Here is a 20,400-nt window from a genome sequence, read left to right as displayed (position 1 = left end):
CACTACTGTGGTGAGCCATGTTACCTTACCTCCACTGAGTTCAGTGAAGCATCACCGATTTCCTTCAGGTGGGGATTTGAGCTAAAAATACTTCTATTGGTTTTGCTACTTTCTCTTTTTTTAAAGTTTCCACCTCTCTGATTCGAGGGAGGATGATCCTGTAGCCTAAAACATGAAGACGCACCAGTTCTGCTCGTACTGCAAGATACTTCAAGGACTGGTATCCCACTACCCTTTGGGGGTGAGAGATCTGGTAGATTTGGCTTCTCTCCTTGGGAATGACTGCTATAAAACAACACTGTCCCTGGGTCATCTGTCTGACACTTCACAGGAGGATAATGTGCCAGCGGGATGTTTATTGCCCAGTAAACCCCATGCTGTTCCCTGCCGTTGCTGCTGCAAGGCAGAGTAATGGCTGGCATTCAATGCATATGCAGCTCCTTCCTATGGAAAGGGAGGGAGAGGAGGGAGTCTGGGTTTCAGATGTTTCTGGGCGCCAGTGCTGTGGGAGAAACCCACCCTTTCAGCCTCAGAAGATGCCTATCAGGAGGGGCACAGATGTTTGCTCATGGAGCTGATGCATCCATCATCATTAGGTTTCCTTTTAAAGAAAACTTTGCCAGGACCATTGCTTTTTCTGTAGTGTTTGTGCTTTTGAGTGTATTTTTTTTTTGTGCGTTTCTTTCTTAAAGAAGAAAGAAATGTGTGAAAAGAAATGATGGTTTTGGTGTCTCAATTGGCTGTGAGGATCCCTTTCCCCAACCTTGGCTTCCCCCAGTCTCTGCAGGTCACTGCTCATAGCAGCCCTTCTGAGTCCTGGCAACCTTCTCCCTTTCTCCGTTCCCAAAGAAGTGAGGAAAAAAAAAACACTGGAAGACAAGTAACATGGAGTAAACAAAAACTTCTTCCCCCTGCCCTTTCCCGTTGCCCTCTGCTCAAGCACGGCAGCTTTGGAAAGGCTCTTTGCTGGAAGACAGGCTATTTTTGTACTGGTTATGCAGCAGTGCATTGAGGAATAAAGGAGGAATAAAGCCGCAGGAGACCAGGCTCATTGAATGGGAGACTGAGTGCACTTGACTCAATATTGCTAAAGAAGCAGATTTTACTAGAAGCTGCAACTTCTCCGAAGATATGTATGGAGGTACTCATCCACCTCCCTCAGTCAGCAGAGACACGTCGGCTCCTTCCCAGGGCAAACGCAGATCATTGTCGTGCTCCTCCATCGGTTGACTCAGAGCAGGAGCCTGCCTCTCCCCATTGACTGGGAAGGAAGCTTCACTGCCTAATTTAATGAGCTCAATGCAGCGCAGGAGGTCCTCAGTGCAGGAGTTATGAATGTCTCCTGCAGCCTGTGCTGGTCAACATCAGCAGATGCATCTGAACTACCGGCTTGATGAGCCAAAGAGAAGGCATTAGTTACTCTTTCCACAGCTGTCAGAAACATGGCTCTCCCTCACCGGAAAAAACACCTCCCTAAGACCATTTTACAGTCCCACAGTTACTTGCTCCCTGAGGAATAGCTTATACAATAAACGTAGACTAGGGACAAATATGGAGAAGTTGTGCACAAGGATTTTTAGAACCTGAATTAAAAAAAAGAAAACGAAAAGCCCTTGGTGCTTGCCAGGGATTTGAGAAGGATTGAGATGACAAACTTAATAGCCAGTTAGAGTAGCTGGTTGCATTTTAAAGGGGGAGGGAGGGAGGCATCACTGCATGAAAAAAAGAATAGTTGCATGAGCAGAGGGAGTAATTAAGACAAGCCTCCCACAGATCAGTCCCACGGCTGGGGTCTGTGGAGCCCATGAAGGAGACAGGCTTTGATTGAAGCTTTCCCACAGCTGCAGTGGTCACAGCAACTATGTCCTGAACAGGCACTCCGGTTTCTGTTGTGAGCTGAGTGCAGCCTGCAGCCCATCCTCTGTGGGGGTACAAGCTCTACCTTCTCTATCTCCCTGTGTATTTTCATGAAACTTCTAGGAAAAACGTGATTTCTGCGACTGCTGCATCCCTGTGAACTGCAGCTGAGCTTGGCCAACAGTGCAGAAATGACCAGGGAAGAGAGACATACACACCGAGGGACAAAAAGCAACTAACAATGTTGCAAGCCTGCCTGCTCCCACTCACCTTGTGTGTGAATCAGGTAACAGACACTCACCTGTGAGTTATATATTCATGTACAATAATATTCATGTATAGTAAAAATCCATGAACACATGACTGTAACCCTCAGCTTATATTACTAATTATTAAAAAATATTGTATAGTCAGTAGCTCTTTAAATCTCTGAAGGCACAGCAGCTGCTCCAATGCATCAATTACTTTTTCTTTCAAAGATGAAAAAAACCACGCACAGCTATATCATGTTCCCAGGTCAGTACCTGGGCCTAAGCAGTGCCGTCACCATGGTGCTGCCTGGGACTCAGACCGAGAATGACGAGGGTAATTGCCAGCAGTTTGCCTTTCTTGTCCCTAACCACCTGAGCACAAAATACAAACCACAATGGTTTTAAGAAAGCGACTTTTGAGATTTCTTTTAACATGCCTGAAAGGATTCGAGGTAAGGATTTTACACCTTACAAGTGTAAAATGCTTGTAAAAGTTGCTTCCAAGGTGTCAGCATCCCTTTAAAGAGGCTGAGTCTGATCCTCTGTAATTGCCATATAATCCTATCCTTCTAACATGGGATGCACAGGTAGCTAATCGGTTTTCTGATCTGGCTGCGAGCTAGGGGTTTGGTGTCTTCATTCAAAGAGGATTGCAGGTAACTGAATAAAGATGAGACAGGACTCTCTGAAGATGACACTGTCCATGCAAGCTGCTCTCTTGGCAACCACAATTTGAGAAGCAGAAAATATCCAGAGAAAAGGATGAGCTGGAGCAGGAGCAGTTGCCTGAGTACACAGATGCGAGGCTCTCACAGAACGCATCTGCAAAGACAGAAGTAGTGGAGGATATTTGTTTTATGACATCCTTTCTTCCCCGTAATGTTTGACCATCTTTAAATCATTCTCGTAAGAAGTTCGCCCAAGTATTCCACAAGTGGTGGATGCCACATCCCCGTTTCCTGGAGGGATTGTTCAGCACACGCGTTAGCAAATGCCGCGAGGATTTTCATCCTCCGGTGCTGTCAGCCTGCGCCTTCTCATCACGTATGCATTTGGATCGGGTGCAGTAGGCAGGGAAGTGTCGTCTTCCATGAAATCATTCGTTTGGGTGACAGGGGGAATCCTCCATCTCCTCCTCAGCCCCTTCCGCAGACCTGGAAAGGCTGAGGAGCAGCAGTGGTAACACAGAGCAGGTCCGGTTTTTTACAAGCAAGGAGGCCTTCTGTTCATGCATCCGATTTCCCCTGCCAAGTCACGATGCCCTGGCTGCGGAGGTACAATTAATCGCTATGGAGACTGTTGCAAAGTTACCTATTTGGGCTTAGTGTTTCAGCTGAGCACTAAGCAACAGGTGCTGGGCGGCTTTTTGGAAAGAGCTTTTTTTTTCACGCTGGTGTGCAGTGCCTGAAATCGAAGAGAGCTTTTTTCCCTCCCAGCTAAGAGTAAGTGCACAGGCCAGGTGCTTAGGTGGGATTTCCCAAAGCGGAAGAGTCCGTATGACATGGATCCGGTCCCTGTCACCGGTGGAGGCGGTGGGAGTCGGGGCTCGTTCATCAGAGGAAGAGTGGGATTCGGGTTCATTTGGAAGGTCTCCCATTCTTCCTGCTATAGGGGGTTTTAGCCCTACAGAAAACCTTGCGCTGTATGTAAAGCCTTGCAATGGATCGTTCAGGGGTCATCTCAAAAGGCAGGGAAATCAGCGGGAGCTGCAGGTACGCAGGGTCCCGAGGTAGGTCTATGGGGATGGGTGCAGGCAGACCTCAAGTTTCCATGTCAGGGCTCCCAGTTGTGTCTGGACCAGAGGCCAGACAGCCATGATGGCCCAGGAACTCAAAGCCTGCTGAGTGAAACACTGTGCCTTTCAGCGGCTGCAGCACGTCTGGGTGTGCGGCCCCTGGGGAGCAGCACGTCCTCCCTGTCCCCTGGCACAAAATCCAAAAGGCAAGACCACAACCGAGGAAAAACCTGGGCTGGGGGCAGGGAAGGGAGCATTTTGCTGTCACTTACAGGCACAGTAACTGTGTTACATGCTCTAATCACAGCCCCAGGCCATCTGCCAGCCCAGCTCCTCATTCGGAGCACAAGCATCTCTCATCGCTCTACTTACCGCTGCGGGCGCGAGCGGTGCGGCGGTCAGACGCCGCTCACCCGAGCCCTGCACGAACATGTCCTGAAGCTGAGACTAGCACATACCTTAGACACGTGAGTCCTTTCCTGGTGCCTCGGTATAGGCAAACTGGGGGACCACACTCAGCTGTAGGTAGTTTAAAGCATTCTTCTGGAGAGCAGACCTAAATATGTCATCTTTTCCGTTTGGAAAAGAGAGCACAGCTCTGCAAAAAAAGAAAATTCGGAGCATCCGTGGGATTTGCCAGATTAGAGACAAACTGCACTAAAGCACTGGCAGCTCCTTGCTGAATTCGCACTGACGGCTCTGCCCCATCCCTGCCCCCTCAGCAAGTCAGCATGACATCGGACCCGGAGGAGAAGGGGAACGACAACTGTGGCTAACAACTGCACGGATTTAGCCATCAAATGCTCTGCACATTTCAGCAGCCTTGGAGGAGCTGAATCTACAACCTGGCAGGCACGCTGTGAAACAGCAGTGATGAATAACTGCATCCAGAGGCACCCCAGGATAGCAAGGCAAGCATTTTTTAACCAGGTGCTGCTGATGCAAAGCCATCAGCACAGCTCCATGTGAAACTCCCAGTGCAGTCGAAGGTTCACATCCTTACCCAGCCGCCGGGAAAGGACCGAGGGGTCACATCCAGATGCATCCATGGACGAAATGTTTAAATGAAATGCTGTGAAAGGGGCCTTTGGGGCATGGTAATATATTGTCCTTGTAAGGCAGAAGACAAGCCCTACTCCGGGGCTCTGCTTCGCCCCGGTTCCATTACTATAGACGTACAGTAAAGACAGCCGATGTAGACCCTGAATAATTGTCCCCCTTCCCTTTCCCAGTAGTTTCTTGATAGGACAGACACACTGAAATACCTGTTCACAGTGCCACAGTGCACTTTTGGCATTGAGGTGTACTAAATACCTCCCAAAGGAGATGCTGCGGAGCCCACCCCCTCCTGCTTGCACCCGGAGGCACCTAAGCCCTTAGGTGTCTGTCATCACGAGTCTGCATGTGATTTAAAGCAGCTCTGCAGCTGCCTGCCTGGGCTAGGCCTGAAACCATCTCTAGGCAGCCCTGCCTGGTGGGCACCCTCCGTTTCAGCTCCCTGTCCACCCTTCAGATGTTGCACCAGCCCCCGAAACTGCAATGGACATACTCCAGCCAAACTGAGCGTTGTGGAGCAAGTACTGAAAGGTTTGCTGGTTCAGCAAAGAAACTCAAAACACAGCTGCTGGAAAGGATAAGGCATGCTTTTAAAACCATCAGTTCCAGCTATTTTCCAAGCTCAGGAAGGGGAAAGGTTAGAACTGCTTTCAGTTTTGGGAAAAGCACCAGATGATACATTCTCATTTTACCTAAATCCATGTTCTCAGACTTGGGCCATATGTCACTGGTGCTGTGGTAGCCCCAGAAGACCACAGGGCTTTGCTCTGCTACATATCCCTTCAAAATAAAGAAGTTAGGCAGTCATCAAAACTGGCCTAACAGAGGTCTGAGACAGCAAGAGCCACTGGTGAGGCAGGAGTTGTCTTCAATGCTGCAATCAGCAAACCCCCTGTGGTTTTCTCTATTTCTGTGCAGTTTCTACTCATTTTAAAAATGTTTATTTTCTGAGGCTGCACTGCTTCATTATGAGGAAAAAATAATTAAACTATAATTATTTAGCCCTATTTCTGCACATGAAATTCTCTTAGCTACAGGACACATTATTTTTGCAGCTTTATGTTCTTAAACGCTTTCACTGCCCAAGCATCAACGTCTTTTCATCTGGGGCTTTGCACCCAGCTGCCTAGTCTAGCTGCAGAAATTTTAATAGCGGATTAAAACCGTTCAGATTCGCTTGTGAGAGATTCGGGCCAGAAGTGTTGGTGACCTGTCACAGTTATCACCGCACGCTGACGGAGCGTGGCCCCGTTCCTGGTAACTGCGATGACACCTTTGCCCAAGCTCACCGTGTCCTCGTTCTCCCACACACGAGAAACAGAGATTCTCCTGCCTCTGGGGCCGTGGATGTGAAAAGTTGAGCAGGTTTTAGAATAGAATAGAATAGACTATTTCCATTGGAAGGGACCTACAATGATCACCTAGTCCAATTGCCCGACCACTTCAGGGCTGACCAAGTTAAAGCATGTTATTAAGGTTTTATTACGAAGGCTGAGGAAGACCCATTGCTGAAGCAAGCACGTGCAGATTGGTGCGCTTTCACATCTGAAACTTGCCTTCACGTTTAAACGAAGAAACAGACCTTTGATTTCTGTTTATGAGCCATCAGGAAAGGTCCCACCTGGGAGCGGAGCACTGGAGGGTGCAGTTCTGCAGGACCTTAGACTGGTCGCAGGGGCTGCCCTGGCCGGTCTGGTGACAGGCACCCCCGCCCCATCCGTGTGCTCCTGTCTCCTCTCCAACGTGAGAAAGAATGTGGGCTCGGGCGAGCTGAAAACCAGCCCAGCAAATAAGTTAATTATTTTTCGGCTGGGTCACCTCCTGAGGTCACTCTTTGTCAAGTGTCGGAAAACCAGCCCCAGGGTGGGAGAGGGCAGAAACAGGTCAGCAGAGCCGGGGGAGGGTGGTGGGCACGAAAAGAAAGGGGTGGATGGTCCAGCCGCAGCCTTGGTTTTGTGAGGTTCCAGCTGTGGGAGAGCTGCCCCTCATCTACTCCTTGTCTTCCCTCTGCCTGCCCTCTGGTTTCGTTTGTCTGAGTTAATAATTAGTGGGGCGACTCTTGGAGAAAGCAAAACATGTCGGTCTTTGCTGAGGTGGTTTCTGCCGTGCTGTTGCTGCACATAACCACGAGCATGGGACATGCTTCCCATGAACACCAGTACGTAGCAGAGTACAGGCTAAAGCTAGATTTTCCCTCCTCATGCACAAAATAAGCCCAAATGAAGGAGCTCTACCCGGCTCTCTGCTAATAAAACAGGCATCCAGCAGATTTTATCCCGAGGTCATTTGTGCTCAGCTGTAAATGAAATCTTTCCTCCCTCCCCTTCAGGACACCCGTCTCTGAGGGAGGTGTCACTTATTAACTTTTCCTTCGGCATTTCCCGGGCTCTGTTTGCCTCCGGTTGCCCCGAGGCAGCACTGATCGGCTCCACATCCCGGTTAAGCCCGGCTGAGCTGCTCGCACGCCCCACGCACGCTCCACGCCAGCCACCGCTCTCGACATCAGCTGGCAGCAGCAGCACCTTCCCACCGAGGAGATACCCTCCTCTGCGCATCCCAAATCACGCTGAGCTTGGTGGCCTAATTTGCTGCTGTGTTTTATTCCCATTAAACCTGCAAATCGCACTCGCTGAAGCGTATCGCACGTATCACCTCGCTTGTGGGCTCAGGCCAGTAACAGAGAAGGAAACCCTCTACGGGTAAGGCATGAGCTGCATGGAGGGAAGGGGAAGCCCCATGGAACCCTCATTAACTGCTCCACAGGAACGATGCGGTTTGGTGTCCTCTCCCAAGGTGGAGCTGCAAGCCCAGGGCTGGGGGGGAAAATGGTAAACACTGCCCCGTGGAAGCTGCCGAAAAGCATGCAGGAAACCTGCTTGCTCCGAGGACTATTTTAGCTGTGGCAAAAAGCAGGAGAGTCCCATCAGAGAGCTGCCCCCCTGGGCTCCTGCCATCAGCCTGCTACCCCCGGCTGGGTCCCCTCCACCTTCCCCCTCGCCCTCAGCCGGTTCCCAGACCCGGCACCCGAAGGACCCAGCCCAAAGGCCACCTTCTCCTGCAGCGACTGCCTGCTGAGTGGCAGGACGGAGGCTCCTCCTCTCCTCTTCAAAGGTGCTTGACAAAACAGCTGTGCATGTTAAAATGTTGGCTGCAACACCCGCTACGCCATCGTTTTCATAAATAAAGGCTGGTTTTGTAACTTGCAATTTTGCCGTATGCTTAAATAACTAAATAAGAAGGTTTGCGTTGTGCGTGGTTGTTAAGAAGGTAAGCCTTAAACTCATCAGTAAAAAGCCTGAAATTTTTGTCAATAGCTCTGGGGTTCAAAGTAAAATCTAATTAATCCATAAACCATCACAAATTGGTGGCCGCTGCCTGGGACTGGGGAGTTAAGCACCAATTTAAGACATTTTCTGTTGGGATAGCTAACTCCTCCGTTCAAAAGCCATGCTGTGAAAATGGACTTTTTCACCCCTCTAAAACTGTTTTGCACTAACATTTTACTTAATTGCTCTTTGGAAAGTGATAATCAACAAATGTGAGAGAGGAACTTTTGCTGGGGGAGCTACACCAAGCGCCCCGATTAAAATGTTAGGGCAGAAGATCCTCCCAGTTTTACAGACGCCGTCTCTGGGGGGGCAGCTGCTCCCCGTTACCTTTGAGGGTGGCCTCCCATTTCCCCTCTCCCAAACTGCGATGGTGGCCTTTTGCAGGATGAGCTCCAAGGCCTGTGGGCGCTGCCTGGAGGACTTCCCACCGATGTCGCTGGGTGCTGATCACAGGCAGCAAGATCACGTCAGAAACTTGTCTCATCCTTCAAAACCTTCGGCAGCTCCGAATCCCACCCCCAGCTTTCACTTAGCTATCATGGGGGGATGGGTCTGCCACCTGCCCCCCAAAATCCCTTGCTCCTGCAGTGCCAGGGTCTTCAGGGCAGGGTCTTTGGGGAATCGAGCTGCTAAAACAACCCAGCCTCCTCTCAAAAATCTGCCCACCACCGTTTTTCAAAAACTTATGGGCTGGTCCGATGTGGGTGGCTCTCACGGGGATGGACAGCCCACTTCCCGGCACAAAGGCCACCCGCAGGCGCTTTGGAGGCTTTCTGGGGAAGGGTTTGTACGCAGGGAGCTGCTCAAAGACAGAAGCCGCAAGAACTCGTCAACCTGGCAACGGCAAATCTGCACTCCCTCCCTCCCCGACGCCCCATCCTCAGAAGTGACAGAAACACTTTAGCTGAATTAAAACTATTTTCAAAGTGGAGCCTGGCAACAGGCACCAAAAAACCCCATGTAGTTTCCAATGGCTAATGCGTTGGCACGGCAGGCCGAGAGATCTCGGTGTCAGGCCTGCCCGACAGCCTGGCACGTGGGCGTGAGCTCTGCTGCGCGAGCGCCCAGGTCATTTCTGCCATGGGGTAAATGCCTCACACGCTGGGTACCAGTACGTGCCGGATACCCCCTGCAATAACGCTCAGGTCGACGTGGGGTGAAAAAAGTATTTCTGTCGTGGACCCCAGGTCGGTCCGTCCATCCATCCGTCAGTCTCCCGAACGATGTCTGAGCCCTCCTGGCTGCTTTCAACCAAAGGAGGTCTCTGAAATCTGAAGTTTTCACAGATTTTATGAGGATCGGTGGCCAGGTAGAAGAAACTCAGGTCAGCTCAGTGGGGTGCGCAGGAAACACGGGTCCAAGTCTACACATGGGCAAGTCGGAAACAAATTGTCTGGGGGCAGGAAAAGAAAACATTCTATCTAACAGCCATCCCTATGCTGTAAGCACAAGACAACACTTCTGTTTCCTTCTGTGAAACAGAAAGAGGGAAGCTATTTTGAAATAAAGCCTCTGGTGGCTTTTCTTTTCTTTTCTGTGTTTTAGATTGAGCCTCTCTTTTCTGGTTGCAGGAGATACAACGAATCGGAGCATTTTTACATTTATAGGTAGAAGAGTGCTATTCATACAAACATTAATAAATATATTTCTTTATGATCTAGATCTCAAAAAAGCAGTAGTCCTGTTTCTAGATATTAGCCAAAATTTTAAAACAAGTTTAGCACCTCACCTTTCACCAGTAAACCTCTTCTTATTTCTTCTGTCTTGGGCATTTCACCGCCCTGGCATCAGCAGGCAGACAGCAGAGATGCTCAGGTGAACTCCAAATCCTGCTCTGGGCTCTACCCTGATGCCCTTTGTTTCTAACAACAGCTAATTGCCTGTACCTCAGTGACAGAAAGCATCATATTACGGGCTTCTTTTGATATTAAAGATGGAAAAGACTCAAAATTATTTCACCTGTCTCCCCCCACATACATCTGCAAGCCATCTTTGTGAAAGCCAATTACAGGCAATGCAAACATGTCCCGGGAAACACACACCAATGTACGTGGCTTAGGAACCAATGCTCAGGCAGCTCCCTTGACGGAAAACCTGCTGCGAATAAGACACTCACTCACTTCTGAGGGAGCACGTTTCTCTCAATGAGAAGCGATGACATGCAGTTGAACACCCTTCCAGTATTCCCCCACGTTATTCCTGCTTGAGACCGCCTCCGATGCAAACAAGTCTCATAACCAGGAGGCAGGGAGCTTGCTGAAAGACCGTAGGAGTCACACCTAGTAATGAATTTGCCACACGGCTGCATTTCTGCACGTGCGTGATTTGTAGCTCTCAGTCCACAGAGCTATGATAACTTTTTAATAGGAAAAACAGGCCCCGGTGCTGTACCCAGCAGTTTTGTTATGCTCCAGGGAAGCTATGTGGAGGGGAAAACAAAAGAGAAAAACGACCACCGAGCATTAAAAAAGCAGGGAAGAGGCAGGCAAACTCCAAACTACTGCACACAGCAACAGCATCCCTGAAATTTCTGCGTACTTCTTGATAAGCAAGGCCCTTACGAGCTTGGGGTGCTTCAAACAGTAAAGTTCAAAGCTTAATTACAAATGAACAAATAAAGCGGCAGCTTCGTCTTGGGTTGGAGGTTTTTGTCACACCAGCTGTGGAGGGGGCGTATCCGTGCCACCCTAAAACTCCCTTACCACAAGCAGCAGCCCTAGACCCAGCAACGCGCCCAGAGTTTACCCATGCTCTGCCACTGACACACAGTCTGCCCGGCAGAAGTACTGCAAAGCTATACTGGCCACTGAGTCTTTCTACCCTCTTCTTTCTCTTCTTCCATACGTTAACGACAGCCACATTACGACAGCCACATTGCTGGTCTGGGCAGATTTGTGCTGGGCTGTCGCTGGGGAGCGGCTGAGAAACCATCTTACTGGTTCACTGGAGACTTAAAAGTCTCCTGCAAACCCGACCCAACCATTTTGCAGCTGCACACTGCAAAAGATCAAGTGATGTCAAGTGTGAAAGTATGAAAGTAGCTGTTATTTACTTTTAGGATTTGTAAACCTAGATACTCGAGAATTTTAATATTTATCAGCCCATTTACAGGACAAGTACCAAGACCAACACCTTTCGCAACAGATGCCGATTCGTGTTGTCTTGCTGAATAAATTTGACACCTATTTTTTCAGGCAGAAGAGCCTAAACAAAATCGCTTTATCACTATGGATCCTGAACTGCTGTCCAGTGATCAGTTAGTCTGCAAAACCCTCTTGAAGTGCTTCACAGCTGCTCCATTGACTCCATTGGGTTCTGCACGTAAACAGCTCCTCAGAAAGGCCCCATAAAGCCATGGTGCTTCCATCTTGCATCCAAAGCTCAGCAGTGCTCTTTTCCCCAATGCACAACCCGAAGGGCAAGGCGTATTTTCAGCTCTATCAAACAAGTTCATCACGGGCTCGGTGCCAAGCCTTATTGCAAACACTAGAAAAAGACCTCAGCTGATTTTGGAGGTCTTGGGATCGGTTGTTCTAGGAAACAGATTTGTACAAAGGTAGGAGGAAGAAACAGTACTTACAACAATTGTGGGATCAACAACAACAGAAATGCTCCAACTGAAGCTGCAAGGCTGATCACTAGTTTGCATGGCTGTGCCAAGCTTAACAAAGGTAGGACTAGTCCCTACAACTTGAAGACGTTAACTCCAGAGGCTGATCAGCAAATGCTTTTGTTCATACTGGGGTGACTTCCTATGGCTGTCTAAAAGCTGGGTTCTCATCTGAACTGGCCGACCCTATTCCCTCCCTTGTATCAGCTACTCATTGCTGAAGAGCAATTAATTCCCATCATTCTGGACCGCTGTTTTAAGGTGGGAAGAACTGGAGATACCTATCAGCCTCCACTTGTGACAAACAGAGCTTGGATAATGACCAGAGACAAGACGCACAACTTGCAGAGGGCTAATACTAAGCAAGGGAAATCCCACCTTGTGCCTTTTAGCTCACTCAGGGTTTATAGCCAAGTCAGCAGCCAGATTCAAAGGGATGGTCTTTGATGGGTGAAGGTAAAAGTGCTGGCCATCTTCTTGTCACCTCACCGTCTTGCCAGTTGTTTTTGTACTTAGATAATCCTTCCTGCACAGTGACCTGGCAAACAAAGTCAGCAGTCCATGGCAATCTTGTTCAAAAAGTACATATATTTAATAATGATAACAAATACAATTTTTTCCCCTGGAATTTCCACTACTGTATTTCATTAAGTCCCTTCTATGGTCACTGCAGTTTGACTGTACATAGCTACTGTCTAAGCTGGATACATGGTTATGTTTTAGCAGTGTCATACTCATATATTCTCTATAAATATAATAAAAGATTTAACATTTCTGTTTTCATTCTGATTCTTACACATATTTACTGGGTTTTCACAAAAAATACATGTCTCTTTCCTGCCTCCCCCAACCTTTTATTGGGTTCCAAATAAACCTGAGTTTGTAATTCAAGTCAGTATCTGCCATCTGTTCAGGTACGCAAGTCCAACGCATGCAAAGACGGGATTTCAGTGGTCCCTGCTTCCTAGCTTTGCAGCGCAAACATGTGCTTAGCATGAAGAAAAAGAAAATGCTTTGATGTTTTTAAACGAAAGGAAGAGCTAAAATGGACCCCTGGGATGCAAAGGTGCTCTCTACAAACAGAAAATGACATTTTTCAGTTTGAAAATTAGTAAAATTATTTCGGGGCTGTCTTTCTTATCATATTGGGAGTTTTATGTATATTATTTTACAGGTAGCTTAACTGCCCCAGAGGTGGGTGCCCCCACTACACCGAAGAGTACAAGACGCATATGGACTCCCCTGTACCAAACTGATGGGCAGCTTCAGTGCCGAGGTGAAGGTCCCAGCTGCAGGGATGAGAAGGGCGCTCTGGGCATTCACGCTCTGCTGGTTTTGCCAGCAAGCATTCAAAATACTGAACAGTCCCGTTTGTTCTGTCAGTATTTGGATTAATGTCCAATTTTTTTCTTGCAGATTTTGGTGTAAGGCCTGTGCCATGCTGAGAATCGGGAACATGCGCTCAGCTAAGGGCTCTGCTGGGGACCTTCTCCCCTGCCTCTGCTGGCCCTCCTCCCCCAGTTCCTGTGTATCTCTCTTATGAAACTGGAAGGAAAGCTTCTCAAACAGGGGTAACTCTCAGCATTTGCACAGACACCAAACCAATGGGGCCACAAAATTGTTTGCAAAAATATTGATGAAAATAGGGCTTGGATTCCTTCTGACGAGGCAAAATCCCCATCTTCCACAACAACCCCAAGAAGACGACGATGCCTCTGCTGCCTGGGTTGTGAAATGACATTAATTGGGTGGGCAGCAGTGGGGCAGACGTGGGCCAGGGCTGCCCGCTTGGGAACCAGACCACAACAAGCTTTGTTGAGACGTCCCAAACACACAAACACATACGCAAGCGCAGTACAGACGAAAGAAAAGAGTAGTCTTTGGCTAAACCTTCTAATTTATAGGAAATGGTTTGAAGACAAAAACAGAACCAAAAAAATGTTGCCAACCTCTCAGATGTATCATTTACTTAGAAAAACAAGACTGGTATGCAGAACATTGTGCCTTTTAAGAAAGCTAATCTTCATCGCTCATAACAATATTGAATTTTTGGTAACCACTGCATTACCAATCTTGCAGTATAAAACGGCATTGGTACAGGTTCATGTGTCCTTTATTAGTCTTTTTAATTCACTGCAGTCTCTCAGAAAAGCCTTCAGGTGTGTCCAATGCTGCCTTGCTGTAACAGGCTAATGCAGTCCTGCATGTAGGTGTGCCATGGAACTAGGACGGCTGCAAAAATCGGAGGTGACTGGATTGTTTAAACACAGCGTGTTGCAATCTGGATTACTGTTTGAAGCATCTGCTTGCAGACCCATCACACGAAAGGAACAGGCCTCTAGTGCAGTGAATTTCCAAGTGATGAAACTTGTTTTTAAATAATCATGTTTCTTCCGAGTGACATCATTAAATCATCATTTTCTTTAGGAAAAAATGATTCCGTTATTAGCTACTTTATGTAATTAACTGTAAAATCTGCTTTGACTTCCAACACTCCCACTTCTGAATGTTTAGATCCGTCGTATCTTTATTCAAGCTTCTACCAACTTCATCTTCTTGGCAGTGCTTGTTAGCAAGTTCACTTTGGACATAGTATGTTGAGTTTTTCCATTTGTCTAGCCATGTGAACAATGCCTGCAGCAGTACCATGCACTGTGTGGCACAGGCAGATGGAGCACGGGCAGTCTTACCACAGATCCTGGATGGGACCAGCGTTCATGGCACCACGCAGATTACCTTGATGAATCAAACCATTAATGCTCGCTGCTCTTCCAATCAACCTTACTGCAATACTAGATGAGATACTCACGTAGTTCTTTCAAGACATGTTTTAGTGTACAGTCAGATGCCAAATGCTAATATTTCTTAACAGCACAAGCAGAGCCCTTTTCTTTCAACTTTAATATAGGACAACGCCTTCCTTACAAGCAGACCTCTGATTTTCTATGTTGGACCACTGTAGTGTATTACGTAGTGACAGTAACATGCCTGTGGCTTTCCCTTCTTGTTAAAAGTAAAAAAGTTAGGTCCCAGAAAACAGCAGTGCAAATCCCGGGACGTCAGACTAACACTGGCCGCTGACAGCATCTGCTGCATTGAAGGAAATCTGCGTGGGGCTCATCTGCTGCAGCTGAGGCATCCTCGCTTCCAGCGGCTTGTCGCTCGCCGACTGCATCGTCTGGTTCCTCTTCCGCAGCATCTGTCCGATCCCCATCATGGGGAATCTGCCTCTGCTTTTAACACAGTTAGGGCTGCCCAAGGGGTTGTTGGAAACCAGCTGAGTAGGGGACACTGCTTCTTCCTTTGCTGGATATGCTTTTTCTTCATATGTGAAAGAGACTTGGGGGGGGTGGATGGGGGACGTACTCCCTGGCTGAAAAAGCGGGGACAGTGTCCTTTCACTTGAGCTTTTGTAAGGGAAATTCATTGGCGAGCCCAAAATCCTGTACTGATGAGAGGGGGAAACCTGGTCTATTTGGTCCTCTCTGTCAACCGACTCGAAGGAGTGCACAATATTCAGGATGAGAGGAGAGTCCTTTGCCCGGCCCCCGATGCGGGCCGGCTCCTGCTGCGGAGACTCCTGCCTCTTGAGGAGCCGAGGGGTTCTGGGGGGCGGCTGCTGGACTTCGAGGTACTCCAGGGAGCTGGAAGTGACGCAGCCCGTCTTGGTTGCCAGGGGTTCGTGGAAAGGGCTTACCCCACCGCTGGAGTCTGCAAAGCAATCAGAAAAGGAACAGAAGAGCAGATTGCATTTAATAGCACTGCCTTCTCTGCCTTCCGGCAGACAGTGCTTTAACAAATTTTAGAAGAGCATGACAAATGCACTAGCTAAAACACATGGTCTTAGGCATATACTCAGAACCCAATTCCCTGACTCTCATTTGATACTTACATTGTTGTTTCATAGGTAATTTATCTGCCACTTTCCTCAAAGGCAGGAAGAGTGCTTAAACTGAGTAAGACAAGGACATGAAATGGAAAACCACAGCTGTCTTCAGCTGTTTGTATTAATTACATCCTCTAAAGCCCTGTCTGAGAAATCTCGCATTTCCCCTTTCTTAGCACAACTTTGCATGATTTTAACTGGGTCTGCGTACTGTATTCACTGACATACCTAGAGGCACAGGGGACAACAGTGACTTAATCCCTAATGTCTTTCCTTGCATTTTGGAACAAAATCTGTTCTTGGTTTCACACATGTAAATATGGAGTAGCTGCACCGGCCAGATTCAGGCTGTTACAGTTGGAACAGAGTTGCTGCATCTACTTCAGTGAGAATCTTCCCCCAGCAAGGACCGAATATAAATGGAACAATTTTTGCAGAATTTGGCCCAATAAAACAAAACAGCTCGTGGAGAAGATCTGCTCAGTTTCTACAGGATGCTGGCACTCGCTTTTGCCAAGTTAGTCGCAAGAAACCACTTTTTGCCGCCTTTATGGAAAGCTGTCCAACGAGCCTGCTTTGCTAGGTTCCCCCTAATTGAAAGAATAGCGGACCGGCAGTTAATCATTGTCCACGAGTTCCCTTGGTCTCAAATCATCTAAAAGGGATATAAAATAATTGAGGTCTGCCAGCCCTCAGGTCACAGCCACAAATATCACATGTATTTCTTTTGAAAGGGATGGTCTTGGCAGAGGTTGAGACCTGAATGGATGTACAGGATGAAATCACTCGCATTGAGAGTTGTCTGGGAAAAGCAGATCAGGTTTAAAGTGATTAGTTTCTTTCTAAAACTGGTCAAAATTATTTGACCGCTTCATTTAAGAAGTGTCAAAACACGGTTTCCATAAGCAGAGAAATGCTTTAGCTGAGATCTGAATGATTTTCAGGTTTCAGTTCAAAAAAGCAGGGAGAAACCTAAAGAGGAAAAAAAATGAACTACGTTTACTTCCCCCTGTGCCTCCCTCCCAAAAGGAACAACAAATCTGAACAAAATGAGGATTTTTTAATGTTTTTTACACTTTTCAGAAAAAGTATGTCCCATTTCTGACCAGCTCTCTGGACTACTGCTACCTTGCAGCAGAGGTGCCTGTGCTGCCAGATGAATACCATTTTGACATTTTTTTCAGGTAGAAAGCATCAAATGATAAATTATCCAGCCACGAGAAACAGCACGAAACCACCATAAGCCACCACTCTAAATAACCCCCTGACACCACAGTAAACGCTTTACATTGCTGTATTTCCCCCTGCTGTGCTCCAGTGACCTCCCCTCGTTTAGTTCTCTCATTTAACAGCCGGCTACATCACCTTCCTGCTCCTCAATGTCTCCCGTCCACGTGTGCACTACTGACACCCCATTTTCCCCGCTGACTCCCCTTTTCCTCCACTCCTTTCTTCCGCCTCCTTTTGCGAGCAGCTCTCACCCATCCCTCCCAGGCTGCCTCCTACCCTGCGTGATTAATGCTCTGCTCTCCTCTGGCTGTCTCGTCTTTTCCTTCCCCTGTTAATGCTTTTCCCCCTCCTTTTGCTGCCTGAAATTTGCTGGGGTTGGGAGTCCCACCTGCATTTCCTCTCGGCTGCCTATTTCCCCTTCCTCCACCATCAGCTGCTGCACACTGCTTCTCCCAGGGATGCCACTGTTACTGGCACTCTCCTCAGGGTCAGGGATTTCTTTCCATGCTGCCCCTTAGTCCCCTCTTAGCAAAACGCATTCACCGGTAGGAAGCATCATCTCTACCGGTTTTGGTTCGTCAGTGATCTGGGGTGGGTGTTGGTGCTTTCAAAGTGCCACGGTGAAGTGCAGATGATTTTGTGTAAGTACATACAAATAGGGAAAGTTAGGTTTTTTAAAAACACTGTGGGAATTCTGTCAAATAAGAAGAGAAGTAAAAGTGAGGATTCATGACCTCTGAACATCGTCATGGTTTCCTCAGGACGTTTCGTTCAATGTTTGACTACGTTATCCAGTCCTCTTTCACATACCACCTCCAGAGCAGACAGAGAATGCAAGCCCACGACTATTCACTAACAAACACACAAGACACAAGACGCTCTCGCTAATCCTGCGCGTGCCCACGCGTGCACATGCGCACAGGGACACACGGCCGGTATTTCTCCCACTGACCTTTCTCCGGACCTCCAGCCTTGGTGACTTTCCGGTCCTTCAGCAGAGCCTTGGTGTTCTGTATCTGTGAGATAAGACAGGAAGAAGGCTGTCTATATGAAACTGGACTTTTCTCAGTTTTCTTTGGGAGCTGACGGTGAAGAATCTCCCCTTTCTTTTCTTGTTCTTTGAGTTTTTTGTCCTTTAAGTTGTAAAACAAACAAGAACAATTTGGTTTACTTAAGGGCAGTTTAAATGACTCCCAGACTTCTAAGCACACCACTTACCAAAGCCGAATTAAAAACTATACAAGGAACTTATCCTGGCTACTCGAAATAACTAAATCTTCCATGTCTCATTTTCTTGTGATCTGTTTGACATGATTGCATGGCTCCCATCTGCTCTGACACTCACGCAGTGTGAAAGTTGGTTTTGGAAAATTAAAGGAAAAGGAAAGTTTTCTCTTCAGAGGCCATTTGTCCTAGGACACCCCGTTGGAGCAAGCAGATGCAGGTTCGTGCTCCTTCATGAAATTTGCCTCCCCGTTTAAACACCAAGAAAAGGTCTTTGATTTCTCTTTATTGCACTTCCTCTGCCATTTGAAAAGGTGAACTGCGAAGCTTTAAAGAAGTTTAAACCCTCTGAGTCATTTATTTTCTATCCGAACAAGATCTGGAGGAATACAGCCCTCGCTCTGCAACCGCGGGCTCCGATGCTAGCGCATGTTAGGCTGCAATGCTGGGGCTGCACCTGTGAAGGAGTGCAAGCTGAGTATTAAACCCAACCACCCAGACCTAGTAGTGCTTTATAGCATCTCTGCAACTGCACAAGACGTGGAGGGGGAGAAAATTACTGACCCAACCCTTCACTGAGCCCTAACTCCTTTTCCTGAAGGGGGAGACAGCTGAAGGTGGGACTGCAAATGCATACATCCTAAAAGATAGGTTTGATCTCCAGTGATGACAGAGGAAAAACAGAACCTGGGAGTGGGACTCTGAAGAGGAATCCGATTTTCAAAGCACTGTTTTACAGTGAAAATTCACTGTATCTTTTTCAACATGAATCACTAGATTCTGCAAGCTGCGCAACACTCTTTACCTGCCACTGATTTCAGGGGGAGCCAAAAGTCTTATTTCACTTCCAAAAATCAGGCATCAAATTTGTGGCCCATATTTTGCTATCCCTCAAAGACTTCAAGAATCTCTCACCTTTCTGGAACAAAGCTGTGTGGTCTGGCTTTAGATGTCAATCTCAGAGAAGTGGGGCTTTTGTTTTGGTTGCTTTGGGGTTGTTTCTTTAGAGGGGCATCTATGTGACATTCTTTGTGTGGTTGTAATTCTCATTTAAGCAAAATGTTTAGCTGTGTCTTACTGAAAAGTCACTGTAACTACAAGTCTTTTTTTAAAAATGCAGGAAAGTTCCTTCACCCAATTATGTGCCAAGGCCTGTATTTTGTCTGATAATTATGCACTGCCAAAGGGCTGGGTCTCTTGATGATTTTCTTTTGAAAGTTCGTTGATATGAAGTCTATTGAAACCCTCAAATGCAAAGTAACATGCATACATGTGAGAGAGGGAAAGACACAGAAGACAACTCAGGTTCTCTCGGGCCATTAAACAGCTCTGGAAACATATTAAGACACCTAAGAGGAAAATAACCGGGCAGCACCCATTTTGATGATTCCCAGCTCCAACAGAGTCCAGCCCCCCGCACAGACGGTGTCTGGGCACCGCTGGGCTCATTAACCTTTGAATTTTCAGAAGTTACAGAGTCGGAAGGAAGAGCTTCAGTGAATCACGAACTAGGGTTTTTAGTTTTATGACACAAGTGGTTAGGTGTCTTGGGAGAGCGAGAACCAGAGACCCTCTCTGAGCTCCTCACCATCTTCACCTCAGTCTCCCTTCGCACACGTGTTTTTTTGTCCCCAGCCTTCTCTCCGTCTGTCCCTTATCCTCTCCAATTTCTTTCCCTTTAGCTAGCTAAAGCTGGCTAACCCTTCCACAGAAACAAACCAATGTGTCATGGAGCCATCACCACTTTGCTTACATGATATCTCTTTGTCCACCTGATGTCTTTCCCCTTGCCTTTAGAGGCTGTAAACACCTCCGGCACCGAGCATTTATTCTTCCCTGCCCGTGCTGTGCTTGGAACAATGCATCATCTGATCGGTCCCAGCACTATCTTGGCGAGCACAGTCACTACTGACGATGATGAAGTAGTAACAACAGTAATAACAACAATAGCAATAAGAATAATAACGCTGTGTGAATAACACCCGGCGACAATAGAGCCAGTGAGAGCTGTACAGTTAATTTTGAACCCACCACACTATTTTTCCTCTCAAGGCTCTGCAACTCTGCTGCCAAGTTCAGCAGAGACTGGGCTCTACCGAGTATCTTTTTTTAAAGATACTTGTGAGGATGAGACCAAGTGGTAACTATATTAAGCCTAAAGGAGCTGATCAAGATTGTTAGCGGCTTTCTGCTATTTTGGATAGGTGAGGAAAGAATTTGCA

The 20,400-nt window shown here is 47.5% G+C and overlaps 1 protein-coding gene across 1 annotated transcript; it reads right to left on the bottom strand.

Annotated features, from left to right (window-relative positions):
* Positions 1–14,902: 14,902 nt before the first annotated feature.
* On the bottom strand, positions 14,903–18,124 carry LOC104076905 (hormonally up-regulated neu tumor-associated kinase-like; the record flags this gene model as incomplete). The annotated part of the gene is made up of 2 exons (XM_009577931.1): positions 14,903–15,549; positions 17,907–18,124. Coding segments are annotated over 2 exons (865 nt in total), but the record flags the coding sequence as incomplete, so codon positions are not given.
* Between the last annotated feature and the right edge of the window lie 2,276 nt (positions 18,125–20,400).

This window comes from Fulmarus glacialis, unplaced genomic scaffold (assembly GCF_000690835.1).
Source record: "Fulmarus glacialis isolate BGI_N327 unplaced genomic scaffold, ASM69083v1 scaffold20435, whole genome shotgun sequence".
Classification (NCBI taxonomy): domain Eukaryota; kingdom Metazoa; phylum Chordata; class Aves; order Procellariiformes; family Procellariidae; genus Fulmarus; species Fulmarus glacialis.
This window is presented reverse-complemented; position numbering and strand designations above follow the sequence as displayed.